Raw genomic sequence first — 15,294 nt, forward strand, 5'->3', positions numbered from 1 at the left:
AGCAGGAAGAAGCTGAGCTGTGCTCTCTTGCTTGCACTCACTTTTGCTGTCTCATTTCCTCTCTCAGGTGTACAACCATGGGTACAAATGGGACTCATAGACAATTTTAGAATGCATGTTTCTTTCTCTTAATTTGTATTTTATTTATATTTATTGATGTTGACTTTATTTACTATCGAACCTTCCAGAGTCATTGAATGGAGACTATATAAAATGTCATTTTCATTATTGCTTCATTAATAATGCTAATAAAAGAACAATGTCACATGTTTTGGGGGCGAAAGGGACAATGGAACTCTGGCAATATATTTCAACAGTGGAGCAAGAAAATTTGGTTAGAATGGTTCCCATTGCCTCCTACAAAGTCCCATCTTTCTTTCAACCTTTTTAACTCTCCAGAAGAACTGTGTAAATATGCTTGGTGAGGCTGTGTTTACCTGGCCCTGTGTTCACTCAGCCTGTCTGCCCAAGTCCCACATAGCAGACCAGGCAAAGGCCCACATGCCTGAGAATTAGTATTTCTCCAGTAGTTACTAGGTGCTCTGTGTATAGGATTTTTTTTTTAATTGGGGAAAAGTATGTTTTTCCAGGACCCATCAGCTCCAAGTCAAGTAGTTGTTTCAATCTAGTTGTGGAGGGTGCAGCTCAGCTGCCCATGCAGGGATCGAACCAGCAACCTTGGTGTTGTGAGCACTGCGTTCTAACCAACTGAGCTAACCGGCTACCCCTGTGTATATGATCTTAATACAAACTTTTTCAGTGAACTAAAGAACCCTAAAATGAGACAAATCAGCATTTCACTAATATTAGAAGTTTCCCAGAGAATAAATTTGCCCATCGCTGTTAATAGTTCTCAGAACTTTCTGTGACGTAGCAACAATATTGTTGGTGACTGAAAGTATAATTTCATACAACAGAACCACTTCTGAGGTTTTTTAAACTATTTTTTAACACATGAAATTACACACAATACAAAATATTTGTTTTACATGTTGAAATCTTTACAGTTATGGGTACAGTTACAGTAATGCAAGTAATATTAGTGCATTCACTTAGAGCAGTTGTTTATCTTCATTGGGCTTAACACGAAGCCAAAAATGAATTATTTGCTTAAATTGCTTTCTAGTTCTTTGAATTAAAAAAAGAAAATTACTTCTACCTCCTTTATAATATTGTCAGGATGATAAACAATGCCAACAATTAAGTAGTCTGGTACTTCTATAAATGAGAGATTGTATTCCAATAGCTTTTAAGTGTTAAATAATAAAGTTTTGGCTACATAGGTCTATCAAATTGTCATTATCTCAGCTTTCAGGAAAATTACGTCATCTTTGGTAATAGGCTGCCAAAAAACAGACACTATAGACTACACCATTTTTTTTTCCAAAGAATCCTGTATTTTAATGAATAGCTGAATAAATAGACATTAATTATGAAATTCACATTAAGATAGAAGAAAATCCAAACATTCTGATTGCTTTATCTCTTAAATTTGATAGCTACTACAAAACATACTATTTATGTTAGGGTAAAAATAAGCTGAATCACGGGGGTGTAACTGGGAAGTGCTGGCAGATATATACAGTAACATGGAGGAGCCATAAAATAAACGGGTTTATATGTACATCATTTTTCCTTAATTTTTTGCATGGAGAAACGCTGTTTTATAAAATGGGAAAACACACAGGAGACCACATGCAACAAGGACCAATACAATGTGCACAGCAGAATAATCAAACAAGACACCAGAACTATGGGTTTAAAAAAGGATCTGGGAGTGAAGAAAAAGGAAAGGATTGAAACCTGGAATGCTTTCTTATTGAGGTTTCAGAATATAAATTTGTCTAACAAGCCTCTTGACAGTTTTTAAAAGTCCCCACTTGACCGCCTATGGATTAAGTGTAGAGCTAAAAATAAACCATCGTATTATACAAAACTTTGTATATTAGCATACAAAAGGTAACAATTTACTTTTTGTATAAAATATAACCTTTTGATAGTATATTTATTTCACATATGTATAAATATAACCCAAAGAATATGTTTTAAGTATTTCTACCAAAATATTCTTTACAAAAGTTTACAAAACAAGTCATTCATTTGTATTTACAACCTAGCACAGAAAAGATTCTGGGCCAGTGATGTTGGTATTGTGTAAAAGAGAGTGCTTCTAGACATTTTAAAGATTGAGAGCGGGCTTTGCAGAACTGTCAAAATGTGTTCATTTCAAGAACAGATATTTAAAGATTTAGTTATTAAATGACTTCAGTTAAATTACATTGGATAATTGAATATGTGCGTATATAACTAAAAAGACTGAAGATAACCTGTGTTCCTCTGTAATGAGGAAGATGATAGTGATATTTTTTGCATCCATCCCAAATCAGCACACAGCTTCCCCATTTTACAGGTGATCTGTATGTGGGCACTGATGTTACATGACTCAACAAAGCTCTTTCTTTGATACAGTACTGAGCCCTGAGGGAGAAAACCTGGATATGAAGGGTCCATCCTGCATGTGGCAATGAGTCATCACACCAGGGACAGAAGAATGTATAGACTGCTACTAATAGATCACGCTCTACTTAGCTGTTTACCCAAATAATACGTCCATATAAGGACACTGTGTTCCTCTCAGTGATGCTTTCCTTCAAACCCTACGAAACGGATTTGTACCCATACCTACCTACCATCCCTGGTCCTGATCTTTTGCTTCTTACCTCCAACCAAAACATGATACCTTCTAATCTTAGCTTTGGTCTCCTAACCTCCTTTTCTTACAAATCAGTTTCTAGTCATCAACATAATCAGGGAGGACCAGGTTCAGTTTCACTCAGCTTGGGAACTAACCAGCAGGTACCACCATCTCCATAAGCAACACCCCAGGTTATGTGTGGCTAATATATCTCCTTCATACTAATGCTCAATGGGTGTTTCCTTTTTTAAATAGTGAAATCTGATGCAGACATGTGTGCACTAATATTTTAGTATGATTTGAACAGGTCGTGATTGTATCTAGGACTTGGAAATAGATTCAAAAATTGGTTGTAGAAACCAATAAAATTGGATAGCTCTGCATTCATGTTTCGTCACGGGACACAGCATCTTACTGAAATACAGGATATGTGGGAAAACTGAAAGAGTTAGGGGTGAGGCTGGGGAAGAAATTCTATAACCACTGGATGTTCTCTAGGTTCTCTGGCTTCTCGTTACTTAGGATACTGTTCGGTTACTCCAAACAAACCTATCACATTTCAGTCTACCCTGGAAGTTCTAGGGAAACTAAATGAAAAGACACAGTAGAAAGATTAAACCACACTTATATCTATGAGAGCAAATTAAGGAATTTGTTGCTTGTTGCTTGGAACTAATACCTCTGCATGACATAGGGTTTAAACAAGCTAAAAATCCTATTATTTTCCTTTCAGGGAGAAAAGAAGCTTGGGAAGCCTATTTTACACAGCTAATTACACATCAACATCACAGTTCTGTTTGGATAAACTGGATACTGTGTCCTGGAGTTTAGACAGGGAAAAGTGATCCCAATGTTTTACTTTCAGGTTTGAGATTTAAAACAAGCATTTGGACCAAAATGTTCACCACTACAGTTACTCTCTGCTTTCCATTTTTAAGCCAAGGTATCTTCATGTAGTCCAACTAAAAGTCAACAGTGGGCCTTTCCAGAGTCCTTGTAAAATACTGCCTTTTAGTGCTTGGAGTGGGTGAACTGTCTCCCTTTTCCCCTTTAGGAGTTGTTCCCCAAGATTTCATCAAGATTGATGTCTTTCATCCAGTCATCATTACCAGGCTCTGTCTTCAATAAAGAATCAATGAAATCAGCATCACTGTTTAGGGCAGGGCCCATGTTATCAGTCTGCTGGTTGAGAAAGTCAAAAGCTAAGTCACTGCCATGGTCAGTTCCTTGAAAAGCCCTGGAACTTTGGTTGGGTGAAGGAAAATTGCCTGGTGTCAGGGATGGTGGCTGGCTGATGCCTGTCCTCGACTGACTCAACCCTGTTCCTGACTGGTTTAAATTGGGCAAAATCTGTGTGCTTAGCTGATTGGGTCTGAGATTCAGACTTCTGAGTGGACCCATGCTTTGTCCATTCAATGTTTGGCCCATCTGGTTCATGGGTCTCATTTGCAGTGCTGGTGTTAACTGGTTAGGAGGAGCCACTGCCCTCTGGGGAAATTGCTGGCTACCTACTGCCTGTTGCAATGACTGGTTTGGAGTATAGGCTGTAGGTGTGCCTGTAGGGAAGCGGACTCCTGTGGACTTCAGGGCTTCCTGCTGTTTGGTTGTTGTTTCTTGAGAGGCCCAGTTGGGTGCTGTTGTGTTCGACGTGATCATTATGTTCGATGTTCTCTGTGCTGGCATGCTTGCCATACTATGGGTTAAATTTGGTCTCAGTTGTTGTGAATTGCCAACAGGTCCTGCTCCAAAAGTGGCCACATTATTGTTACCATTTGGCCCTAAGGTAGGTGGCCGTGGCATTAGAGGGTTGTTTTGATTTGCTATCAACTGGTTTGGGTTTCTCTGTTGGGGCAATTGATTCATTCCTGATGTGACACTGTATGCGCCAGGCTGATTGCAAGGCAGATTTCCATACATCCCTATGTTCTGAACTGCCGTGGATAACGATGGCATCCTTGTTCCGTGGGAAGTAGACATAAGGCTGGAATTTGGAGTTAAAATGGTGTGTGTTGAAACTGGGTTTGCCAAAGTTTGGTTGGAGTTTAAACTCACTGTTGATGAGCCACCTAAGGAAAAGAAGATAATTATATTAGTTCATGGCAGTAGGTTATCTCCTCTTATATAGCACTTTGCAATACCATATCAAGACTAAACCTATGGCCTTGAAAATTATGGCCAATTCTTGATCTGCATGATTCCTATTCAGGAAGCTGCCATGAGTGGCTCCAGTGTCCAAAGGATAAATTCCCATCTCTTTAAACTCACAATTCACTGTAATCCATGAAAAGTCTCTTGCTCTAGGAGCTATAGTTACTATTGCATTGTTATCCACACACCCATGTTCATGCCATTTCCCTCTCCTCTGATGCCCTTCTTGCCTCACTGAACCCTATCTTTTCTTTAAGGCTCAGGCCGAGGTCCAAGCTCCTTCATTAGGCTTTCGCTGTTATTCCAGCCTGTTCTCTTCAGTAGCATTTGCTTTTGAAGTTTTCATTTAGCACTTAGCTTCTGTATTGGGAAATCCAAGGAGCCTCAAAGTGCCTGCCAGGCATATTGATGCCTGTCAATAAGTGATTGGATGTGGGGCCATCCAATCACGGGCTGTTGTATCGAGAGGCTCCACACATGAGACAGTGATTAATCAACACCTTGAAATCTTCCTGGCATGGAAGGTTAAAGGAATCATGGGAAGACATCTTGAGAGGCAAAAACGAAATGCCAGAAAGATTTTTTTAAAAGTGCCTGCTGGATGATAAGTTCCTTGAGGGAAAGAATTTTTGCCTGTTTTGTTCACTGTCATAGTCTCTGAGTCTAGTGGATGGTGAAAAGTAGGTATTCAATTGATATTGAATGTATGAATGAATGAAGGACTGAAGCAAAGATAAAACTTAGAGAAAGATACTCTTTTAAAGTACTCTCGCTACAGAGAGGCAAGGAGATCCAGAGAATCAGAGATATGAGAAATTCAGAACTAGACACATATGAAAATCTGAATGGCAGTGTCTGAGGAGAACATAGCTGCAATTGTAACCCTAATATATCCCCTGCTGCTTGAGGATAGGAAGTATGGTATGCAATCTGAAAGACTGAAGGCCTTGCTATTTGTTTCAAAATATGTCCCAAATAGACTCCATACCCCTTGAAGGCAGGAGCAGTCTGTTGTGTCTCCAGGCTTAGCACAGGGCCCTGTACTGTGTACGGCAGTGAGTGTTTGATGCAGAGGAATTGAACAATAACTCAGAGTTCACAGATGGCTAAACAACATCATTTTGGTATCTGAAGTTTTCATGAGAAGGGAATTTACACTATGAAAATGCTAGGGGAAAAAAATTAGAGGTTTTAAAAATAATTTCCCTTTAGATGCCCTCTATTTTAACAATATGCCCTGAGAAGTTTTATGAGGAGAGTAGTATTTTTAAACAACCAGAGTAGAGAGAATTTCCATAAAGATCACAAAATATCATTTGCAATCACTATTTAAAAGCTCCTAATATGTGGTAGAAATTACTTTAAGTGCATTTCATACATCATTTCTCATATTAACATCTGGGCCAAGTGATTATTATCGTATTGAGATTAAGTTAAACAATGATAAAGAGATTGTGTTGTACTTATTGCTCACTTCATTCTCAGAAGACACAGGGAGTACAAGGCTCACGGGCAGTGATGCTTACCCACTTGGGGGTCAGTAGCTGGATGCTGAGGGCCCCTTCTTTAGGGAAATGCCCATATGCACTGAGGGAGAGAATTCTAGGTGCCTACCAAATATCCAACCTTCTTGTCTTCCTTAGAGACAGAGCCTTGATTTTGTAGCAATGTTTCCAGCTGAAAAACCAAATCTCCCAAACTTCCTTGTTGTTGGGTGCAGGGGGTAGGGGAGTGTCCATATGAATACATTTTGGCTAAAGGAGAAGTTATTAGATGAGAGTCCAAGAAATCTACTTTTAAAAGGGAATCTGATTCATGTTTATTGTGGCATTATTTACAATAGCCAAAATATTATATATGTGTCATTATAATTATGCATATTATATATATATATGTATACACGCATACACAATGGACTACTACGCAGCCATAAAAAGATGAAATATTGCCACTTGCGACACATGGAGAGCTCTTGAGGGTATTATGCTACTAATAAGACATATGGAAAAGGACAAAAACCATATGATTTTGCTCATACGTGGAACAAAAAAGTAACAAACATACTAACAAAACAAAAGCAAACTCATAGATATAGACAACAGAATGGTGGTTACCAGAGGGGAGGAGAGATGGTGGGGTGGGCGAATTGGATAAAAGGAGTCAAATACATGGTAACAGAAGGAAATTAGACTTTTGGTGGTGGGCACACGATAGAGTATACAGATATTGAATTATAATGTTGCACACCTGAAATTTATATAGTATTATTAACCAATGTTAGCTCAATAAATTAAAAAAAAAAACTTAAAAAAAATGGTATCTGACTCATTTGGAGGTCATGTTACTTTTCCCTTCTTCCATCTTCCTATCTGGAATATGGGTATGAAGGCTGGAGATGTAGGCACAAGCAACCCTTAGAACGGAAGCTACATGCTAAAGCAAGTGGAGCAGAAAGACAAAAGAAGCCTGACCCCTGATAACATGGTAGACCCACCAAACTAGCCTTTTCTTTTCCCATTCATATAAAAGAATCCTTGGGATGCGGGACAAAAAGATTGGGCTTTATGTAAATGTAACTCAGAAAGAAATGTCTGCTTACCTTACACCATCTTGGGAGGAGAATGGTTGAGCCTAGCAGTTAGAAAATATTTAACATTTTTTTGAACTCTCAGAGGTAGTCTGGAGAGCAGTGAAATATGTGAATCCGGGACAAGATTGAGCAGGAACTGATGAGAAGGCTAAAAATATTCAAGTTTGGTCTTGATCTGAGTTATGTGGGAGCTAGTGACGGAGTCTAAGAAAGATGTTACAATTAAATATGAGATGGGGAAAGGGAGAAATATTAAAAACTGGATAGTTTTCTTTTTCCCACAGTTATAATTTCTGTTCATTTTCAAGAATACTTACCAGAATACTGAGCAGTTGGTTGCATATTGCCCACATTTCTTCTTTGGTCTTTATAATCTGGAGGTGGCCTTGTTAAATGTCTGTTTATCTGATCTTGTGGAGCAATTTTCTCCTTGAAAACAGAAATGAAAACATATTCAATTGCGTTGTTACTTTCTCATTTGTAAAAATTTATAGTGTTATTCAAAAAAATAAGAATATAAGAACAATTTCTCAGTCATAGCTGCGAATTAAGGACCTTATTTTGTAGTCTTAATTCAGAGACAAATCCTTTCCATTTCAACAAACTTCCTGCATGGAAGTGTAATTTCTACTTCTTAAAATTCAACATGTGTTTTGGGTCTAACACTACTCTCATGTTCTTTATTTTGCAATTAGCTTTCTGTGGGGACTAAATTTTTGTGATTTTTGAAATGATAGTTCTAGTTTTATTTTGTAGCACACTTGATATGCTCTGGTACCTATATATAATTCTGGTCCCATGAAGTATAGAAGGCATAGGAGTAGCATTCCCAGATAAAATACAGGACACTTGAGCATTCTGTATTTTTAGTTGCTAAATTTGGTAACCCTATATAGGAGGAGATGAGAGGAGATAACCTCTCTATATGGGCACTATATACATATTGTCTCATTTTTTCCCCTCAGAAACAACTGTGAAGGGAGGGTAGGTATTATTACTCCCACTTAATAGATGAGGAAGTGGAAGCTCCCTCAGGCTAAGTAACTTGCCCAAGATCACATGGTGGTAGAACAGAAACCAAATCCTGAGTCAGTGTACACCTGAACCTGCAGCTGAATAATACTGAACATCAACTATAATTTCATACCCAGGGTGTGGATTAAGCATAGGGAATAGAGTCAATGGAATTGTAACAGCTATATATGATGTCAGAGGGGTAATAGGTTGGGGGAGGGGGGCTATCACTTTGTAAGTATCACTTTGTAAATGTCTAACTATTACATTGTTTTAGACACCTAAAACTAATAAAAAAATTAAAAAAAAACCCAGAAACAACTCAGGCTCTTTCCTGCCACATAATACAAGGGTCTCTTTGCCACTCTATTTCTCTGTGCCCCATTCTCAAAGCACCGAAATTTCCCCAGCTCCCTTTTTTTCTTCCTTTTGGAATCACCCACCTTTAGATCTTCCAAGTGGGTTCCTTTGGGAGCTAAGAGAGGAAATAGGGGACACTCTCTTTTATTGTCGATGCCCAAGACTCCCAGAACACACCTGTTGGGTTTATTACTTGTTGCAGTGAGGAAAAACGCACAACTGGTGGACCATGGGGAGTCTCAGAAGGAGTGTATTAGAAAGAAGTGATGACAGGATTTGGGCTTTGATTGGGTCATTTAGGGAGGGTCTAAAGAAATGAGAATTTGTTCTAGATTGTAAACTGTCAGAAAGTGAGGTTGATTCTACGATTGAGTAATGAAGTAGCTGTCATTCACTGAAAAAACGAGCAGTTTTTTTTTTGGTATTTTGTGGGTTGCATGGTAACCTTGTTTGTGTCTGTTTTTAGACAAAATTATGAAGTGGCCTGACGTTGTCTCATTTTATAGTGGTCTCAGAGTAACCCTGTCTGGGGTCGGTATTCTGTAACACTGTTTATGACCAACAGAGAACAAGACGGCCTGGCTGGGAGTGTCCTATCAGTTCTGGACATCAGGAGCTGGTTTTTTTCTTTCTCAGTATGGATCAGGAAGTTTTTAGAATTGTTTCACTGCAACTTTGTATGCACCCTGAAGCAACCTCCATTTTCGAAGATAAAAATAATTGGCATAAGTAGACAGAGAACAATAGAATGATAGAAAAATCAATAAATAGAAAAGAAAACCTTGTAATGGATGGATGGGGACTGCCTAACTTAGAACCCACTCAAACCATGTATTTCTCAGTTTCCCATCAAATTCCAAACTTTCTAAGTAAAATAAAACTATTATAAAGGGGAAAAAAACCGGCCTTAAAACAACAACAAACCAAAATCAAATTCTTGTTTCTAAGTAAAAAAAAAACAAAACTTGAAAGACTCACAGGGATTTTTGGGCATCAAGTAATTCATATAAAGCACAATTTTGATGAGCTAAGTGTAAATGAATCAGAAACATATGGATTACATTTCTTTTAAATATGGGTTTACAAATTAAGGGAAAAAGTGGCTGGTAAAACTCTTTGGTTTCACCCAAACCCTAAATGTTTAAGAAACAGCTTGAGATGTTCTGTGAACTCAAATGTGGCTGTGTTCAACCATTCCTGTTGTAAACTATTGTGCAAGTTGACAGTTTTGATTCTTATGCCAAGCATGGAACTTCCTGAAATATTCTCTCTTTCAAAAGTATTTACTATTTTTTTTCTTATGTAATTAAGTATTTCTGCTGTTTATATTGAAGAAAACAGGGTTCATGCATGTGGTGTGTGTGTGTGTGTGTGTGTGTGTGTGTGTGTGTGAGAGAGAGAGAGAGAGAGAGAGAGAGTTATCAGGCCCTTGGTTTCCCTGCATTTCAAATTTGGACTTATTTTTATGTATAGTCAATTTAATTATTGACTTTTTATTCATGCTGAAGAGTAGCAAAGACCAGACTCCAACACTAAATGGAGGCTGCTTCATTTGCAAGAGAATAATATTCCCATTCTATACAAGTGTAAACTCACAGGCATCCCTGAGATTACTTCTGTGTAACATGAAATTTAACTTATCAACTAGTGTCTCATGATAACCCAATATCTTGGACCTGAAAACCTAATACAGACATAATCCTCTGTTACACTTACCTGTCCTGCTTCAGTTTCACCATATCAAAATGTGAAATGTAGATAATTCTCAGACCTCCCTCATACTCCTATTGTAAGGATTAATCCTTTAATTCTGTAAAAGCTCATCATGGTGCCTGGCACATAGTAGGTGCACAAAACATGTTGGTAATTATGATACCCATTGTAATAAGTACTACTCATTTCTCTTCCTTGTGCTTCATTGGTGGAAGAGTAATAGCAACTAAGGATAACACACTTTCATGAGAAAATGTCTCAATTTAGGCGTCTATCTGGCTTTGCCAACTGACTGCAAATGACTACAAAGCATATGCTAATGTAAAGTGGCATCAAAGGCTGTTTCTTCCTGGATATGCTAAAAAGCATGGGTCCCCTCAATGGTGCCCCAACAAAGAGAAATGTGAATGGTTTGTAAAAATCACAGAAACAGTAGCCTTGTTCTCATTCATTTCTCACAACTTTTGCCACTGCCCTTTGCACCTGTCCCAGGGGTGACTTAATTGGGGCTCAATAGGAGTTAGGCCAGTGTCAGGACAGGCCCCTCATGTGATGTTACCTTGCCTTTTAATCAGAGCTGAAAATCCGCAAATTCAAACTCTGCATGTTTTAATTAACAAATGAGTAATACTGATGGGAATGACAGTGTAACCAGTAAGTCAATCTTAGATTGTATATTTTTCTCTTCTACAGCCCTTGTTTCTAAGCTATTTAGTTTATGAGGATCAAAAAAAGGGAAGGAGTGGGTGAGAGAACTGGGGTTTTCAAAACTATGATTCATAGAAGAAATAATTGTTATATTATTATGTATACTTTTCATTATATATTAAATATTTCATGATACAATCTCAAACTAACCAACAAATACACACATAGGCTGCACATTTGGGCCTCTGGACCACCCTCCACCTGGAATAGTGGACTTCACCTACTCTATCCATCAGAATCCTACAGTCCTTCGAATCCAAGGCAAATTTTACCTCTTCTGGGAGACTATCCCCAATCTCTCTAGGCTTGATTTTATCCTTTCCTTCATTACATTTTCCCTTACTATGTTTATACCTTTATTATAATACAAATCTGAATCTAGTACATCCTTGTTTAAAACCCTTCATGTCCTCTCCATTGAGTTTCAGAGAATGTAAACTCTGATTTCTTAAGCTCTATTTTCTGGCCAGCATCTCTGGGCTCCTTGCCTGTCACTTCCCTATCGTTATGTACATTCTATGCCTCAGCTGATGTAACAATATACAGCATACTTTATTGTCTCTGAGTCTTTGAACATGCTGGTTCTTCTTTTTTTTTTTTTTTAAGCTGAGCCATCCTGCCACCTGTTGGCAGCTCAGCGGCAGCTCAGCTCGGGCCGGGCATCGAACTGGCGACCCTATTGCTCAGAGCTTGAGTGAGCTCTTAACCAACTGAGCCGCTCGGCTGGTCCCATGCTGGTTCTTCTGGCTGTAAACCCCCTTCCCTCTCTTCACCCCTCATCTCCTACTTCACCTTCAGATATTCAGTAAATAGAACTTCCTCTCTGGAACCGTTTCTAGTAGTTTCCACATCATAGCATTTAATTACATGCACTATGATTGCCTATTTATTTGACATCCTCAGTGGGCTGTAAGCTCCTAAAGGACAAAAACAGGGTGTGGCTTGTTTATGGCTCTATTCCCATTGTAAATTAATAAATATTTACTGAATGGACTATACAGCTGACCACAGCCTAGATTTCTGAGTCTTACTGCAAAGGCCCTTAAGTATAACATTTTTTTATTTTGCTTTTCTCTTTTGTGTGTACCTTGGCTCTGTCAACCTGGAGATGGTTAACTGTGTCCCTTTCTTCTTTCATTTGGCTATATACCGGGGGTGCCAAAAGAATGTACACAAGTGGACACTTTGGTCAACGTTGCTCAAGCAGTAGTTCGCCGTAATCAGAAGTGTCTGGACGCTGATGGTTACCACTTTGGGCACCTCTTATAATTGCAGGAGTCAAATGTGACTTGTATCCATTTTTTGTTATCAGTATATATTGAGCATTACAATTTTAATAGTTTTTTCCTGTCTTAAAATGTGTATACATTTTTTGGGCACCCTCTGTAATTTGAAGGGAGAGGATGAAACTTGGAACTAGGGCCTTCGTGTTAGGAAGCAGGAAGGGTTTGGATCAATTGTTGAGGATATGAGTATGCCTGAGAATATAGAAGCGATGAACAGATGAATACTGAAGCAGGTTAATGCTTGGGTAATGCGTAACAAATAAAAGTCTTGCCTTTCTTTAAGGCCACTTTGATATGATGAAAGTGGGAAATATTATTTTAAATTTTGTTTAAAAACATCCCCCATTCTGCAATGCTTTATTTCGGAAGCCAAATCTTAAGTTTTGAGACTCCATGCTGGCTTTTAAAACTGCTTTTAGAACTCTTTTATCTCTCAAATAAATTTGGATTTAATTGATTAGAGTTCTATCCATGATTTCTGCCCCTCAGGGCTACCGAACGATGTTGATTTCTTTGGCCTAATTTAAATGCCCATGTAGGTGGTTCTAAACATTCCTGGGCTGGGAAGGGTTAGTTAGCTGACGTGCTGTGCATTCCAACTGTCCAGCAGCTGGTAAATCAAGTTTTTCTCATTTTTGTGTTTCCCTGCAGCATTTCACATACATAGAATTAGCTTCTCTGACAGCCAGGACATCCCTGTTGCGGTCATGTAAATAGACACAGAGAAAAAGGTCGTACATAGAAATGGAAGATAACAAACTCCCTCTGTTGGGCCAACAGGTACATGCAGTAGAAATTAGGACAAAGTTTTACCGCATCAACCAGCATCTGCTGCTGGAGGAGAAGTTGTTGTTTCTGCTCTATCATCTGCCTCTGTAGAGTCTGTTTCTTTCCCATCAGTTGCTGATTCAACAGTGATGGCTGTGAGTTCATGTAACCACTTCCAGTGTTTGGATTTGAGCAGGGGTTGGGACTTGGACTGGGGCCTGTGCTCTGGCCTACCACAGAGTGTTGATCCTAAAGAAGAGAAAGAGGTGGGGTGGGGGAGAGAGCTACTGTGAATTAAAAGAAGAAAAATGTAGCACAAAGATCATAAGCTTAGATTCCAAACATTTTTCATCTTGTTAAGATCAAACATGGTTAATGGGTTGGAAGATCAGAGAATTGCTTTTCAAGTGCAGAAGCAATAATTGCATATCACAGTAACCAAAGCAGCTGGGTTAATGACATTAGGGCACTGGGAAAGCTCCCATATGACTCTGATGGTGGTACCTCCACATTCCAGAAGGCGTTTATGGAACCTCAAAGAAAACTACCATAAAAACATATGGCAAACCTCTCAATGACTCAGGAACAAACACATCATAAAGTAATAAATTCTTCCTTTCCCCTAAAGTTAGCATATATCATTGCTAATCCTGCAATGAAAATTAGGTTTCAATTCATGTGTTTAAAAGTTGACTAACCATTTGGAACAGAAGGGGCTTAGCTTTCCATGATAAGGCAGGAAGGCCTGTGATTTCCGTTTTACAAACACTTGGAAACTTGAATGGGACTTCATTTTTCAGAGACTTGTTCATTTTGTTTCCTGGTAAGTCAAAACTCTCAATGCTTCATCAGTAAAAGAACACCCAACCAAATGACAATGAGAAAGTGTTGATTAAAAACTCATATTGTATATTAAATAATATTGGGTATTGGCAAATAGCCATTCTCATTTGAAGTCTCTACCAATCTTTAGGTATTGACAGGTCAGGATCCTGCAGGGCAGAAAGCTAAACCCAGCCAAACATTTTCATTAATTTCCAGTGATATGCTTTGGATTGAGCTGTATACTGTTGGGGTTACAAGAAAACTATTGTAGAAAATATCATCTTCACCTTGGAGAATTTATCATTTGATTAAGGAAGAAATTACATACTTAACATGTACACGAAAATATAGAATCCAGTTTTAGATTATATGATACAAGTACTATGTCAAAGATCTTCACACTTTGATGATATTCATTTGGGAAGCAGGTGTTCTGGCCTTGCTCCAGAAATTCTGAGGCGATAGAACAGGTACCTGCTCAGGTGATTCTAATGCTCCTTGGCCCGGGGGATGCTCTTTGAGAAACACTGGATATATGGCAGCAGTAAAACCCAACTCTCATTTCCCAACTGGAGGTTACAAGAGATTAAAAAGATAAAGGAACTCTTATGATGCCTGACAAGTGGTAGTAGGTACTCTGTTTGTGGAAAGTCTCTTCCCTTTTATCTCCTTCTCTTTCTATAGTGATGTGCTGAGTTAAAAAAAAAAAGTCACCAATTCAAAGTCTAGGGATGCAGGAAACATGCATGGCCTTGCTTTAATAATCCCTGGGGCTACAGAGCTCACCAACTGCCTCAAAAGCAAAGAGATACAAAATAATCTTAAGATGACCATGTGCTGAGGCTTATTACAGGCCAGTCGCCCTGTCCAGTGCTTTACGTGATTATCTCTTTTACTCCTCTCTACAAAACAATGAGCAAGAACTAGTATTATCATCCCCGTCTTGCAAATGCGAAACCTCAGCTCAGAGAGATCACATAGCGATAAATTGTGGAGGAGCATTTGAAGTCAGCTCTGTCTGATTCCAGAACTCGAGTTCTCAGTCACTATATTATCTCTCAGCTGAGATAGGAAGCTTTAAGGAGAAAGATTTTCATACTTTAAACCTGTGCAACCCATCTGTCCATGAACCAAATGTTTACTGAGCGCTCCCCTCAGGGGTGAGCACCCTCAATCAGGCACGTGGA

General features: G+C 38.7%; 1 protein-coding gene across 2 annotated transcripts in view; it reads right to left on the bottom strand.

Annotated features, from left to right (window-relative positions):
• Positions 1 to 810: 810 nt before the first annotated feature.
• MAML2 (mastermind like transcriptional coactivator 2) overlaps positions 811 to 15,294 on the bottom strand; it is a 353,802-nt gene continuing 339,318 nt past the window's right edge. Inside the window, exons 3-5 of one of the 2 annotated variants that reach the window (XM_019657164.1) lie at positions 13,328 to 13,531; positions 7,751 to 7,862; positions 811 to 4,761 (exon numbers count right to left, since the gene is read on the bottom strand). In XM_019657164.1, coding sequence (XP_019512709.1) covers positions 3,746 to 4,761; positions 7,751 to 7,862; positions 13,328 to 13,531 — 1,332 coding nt within the window. In that variant the 3' untranslated portion in view covers positions 811 to 3,745. The remainder of the gene's footprint in view (positions 4,762 to 7,750; positions 7,863 to 13,327; positions 13,532 to 15,294) is intronic. The other variant, XM_019657165.1, reaches the window with a different exon arrangement.

This window comes from Hipposideros armiger, unplaced genomic scaffold, assembly GCF_001890085.2.
Source record: "Hipposideros armiger isolate ML-2016 unplaced genomic scaffold, ASM189008v1 scaffold_274, whole genome shotgun sequence".
In the NCBI taxonomy this organism is placed as follows: Eukaryota; Metazoa; Chordata; class Mammalia; order Chiroptera; family Hipposideridae; genus Hipposideros; species Hipposideros armiger.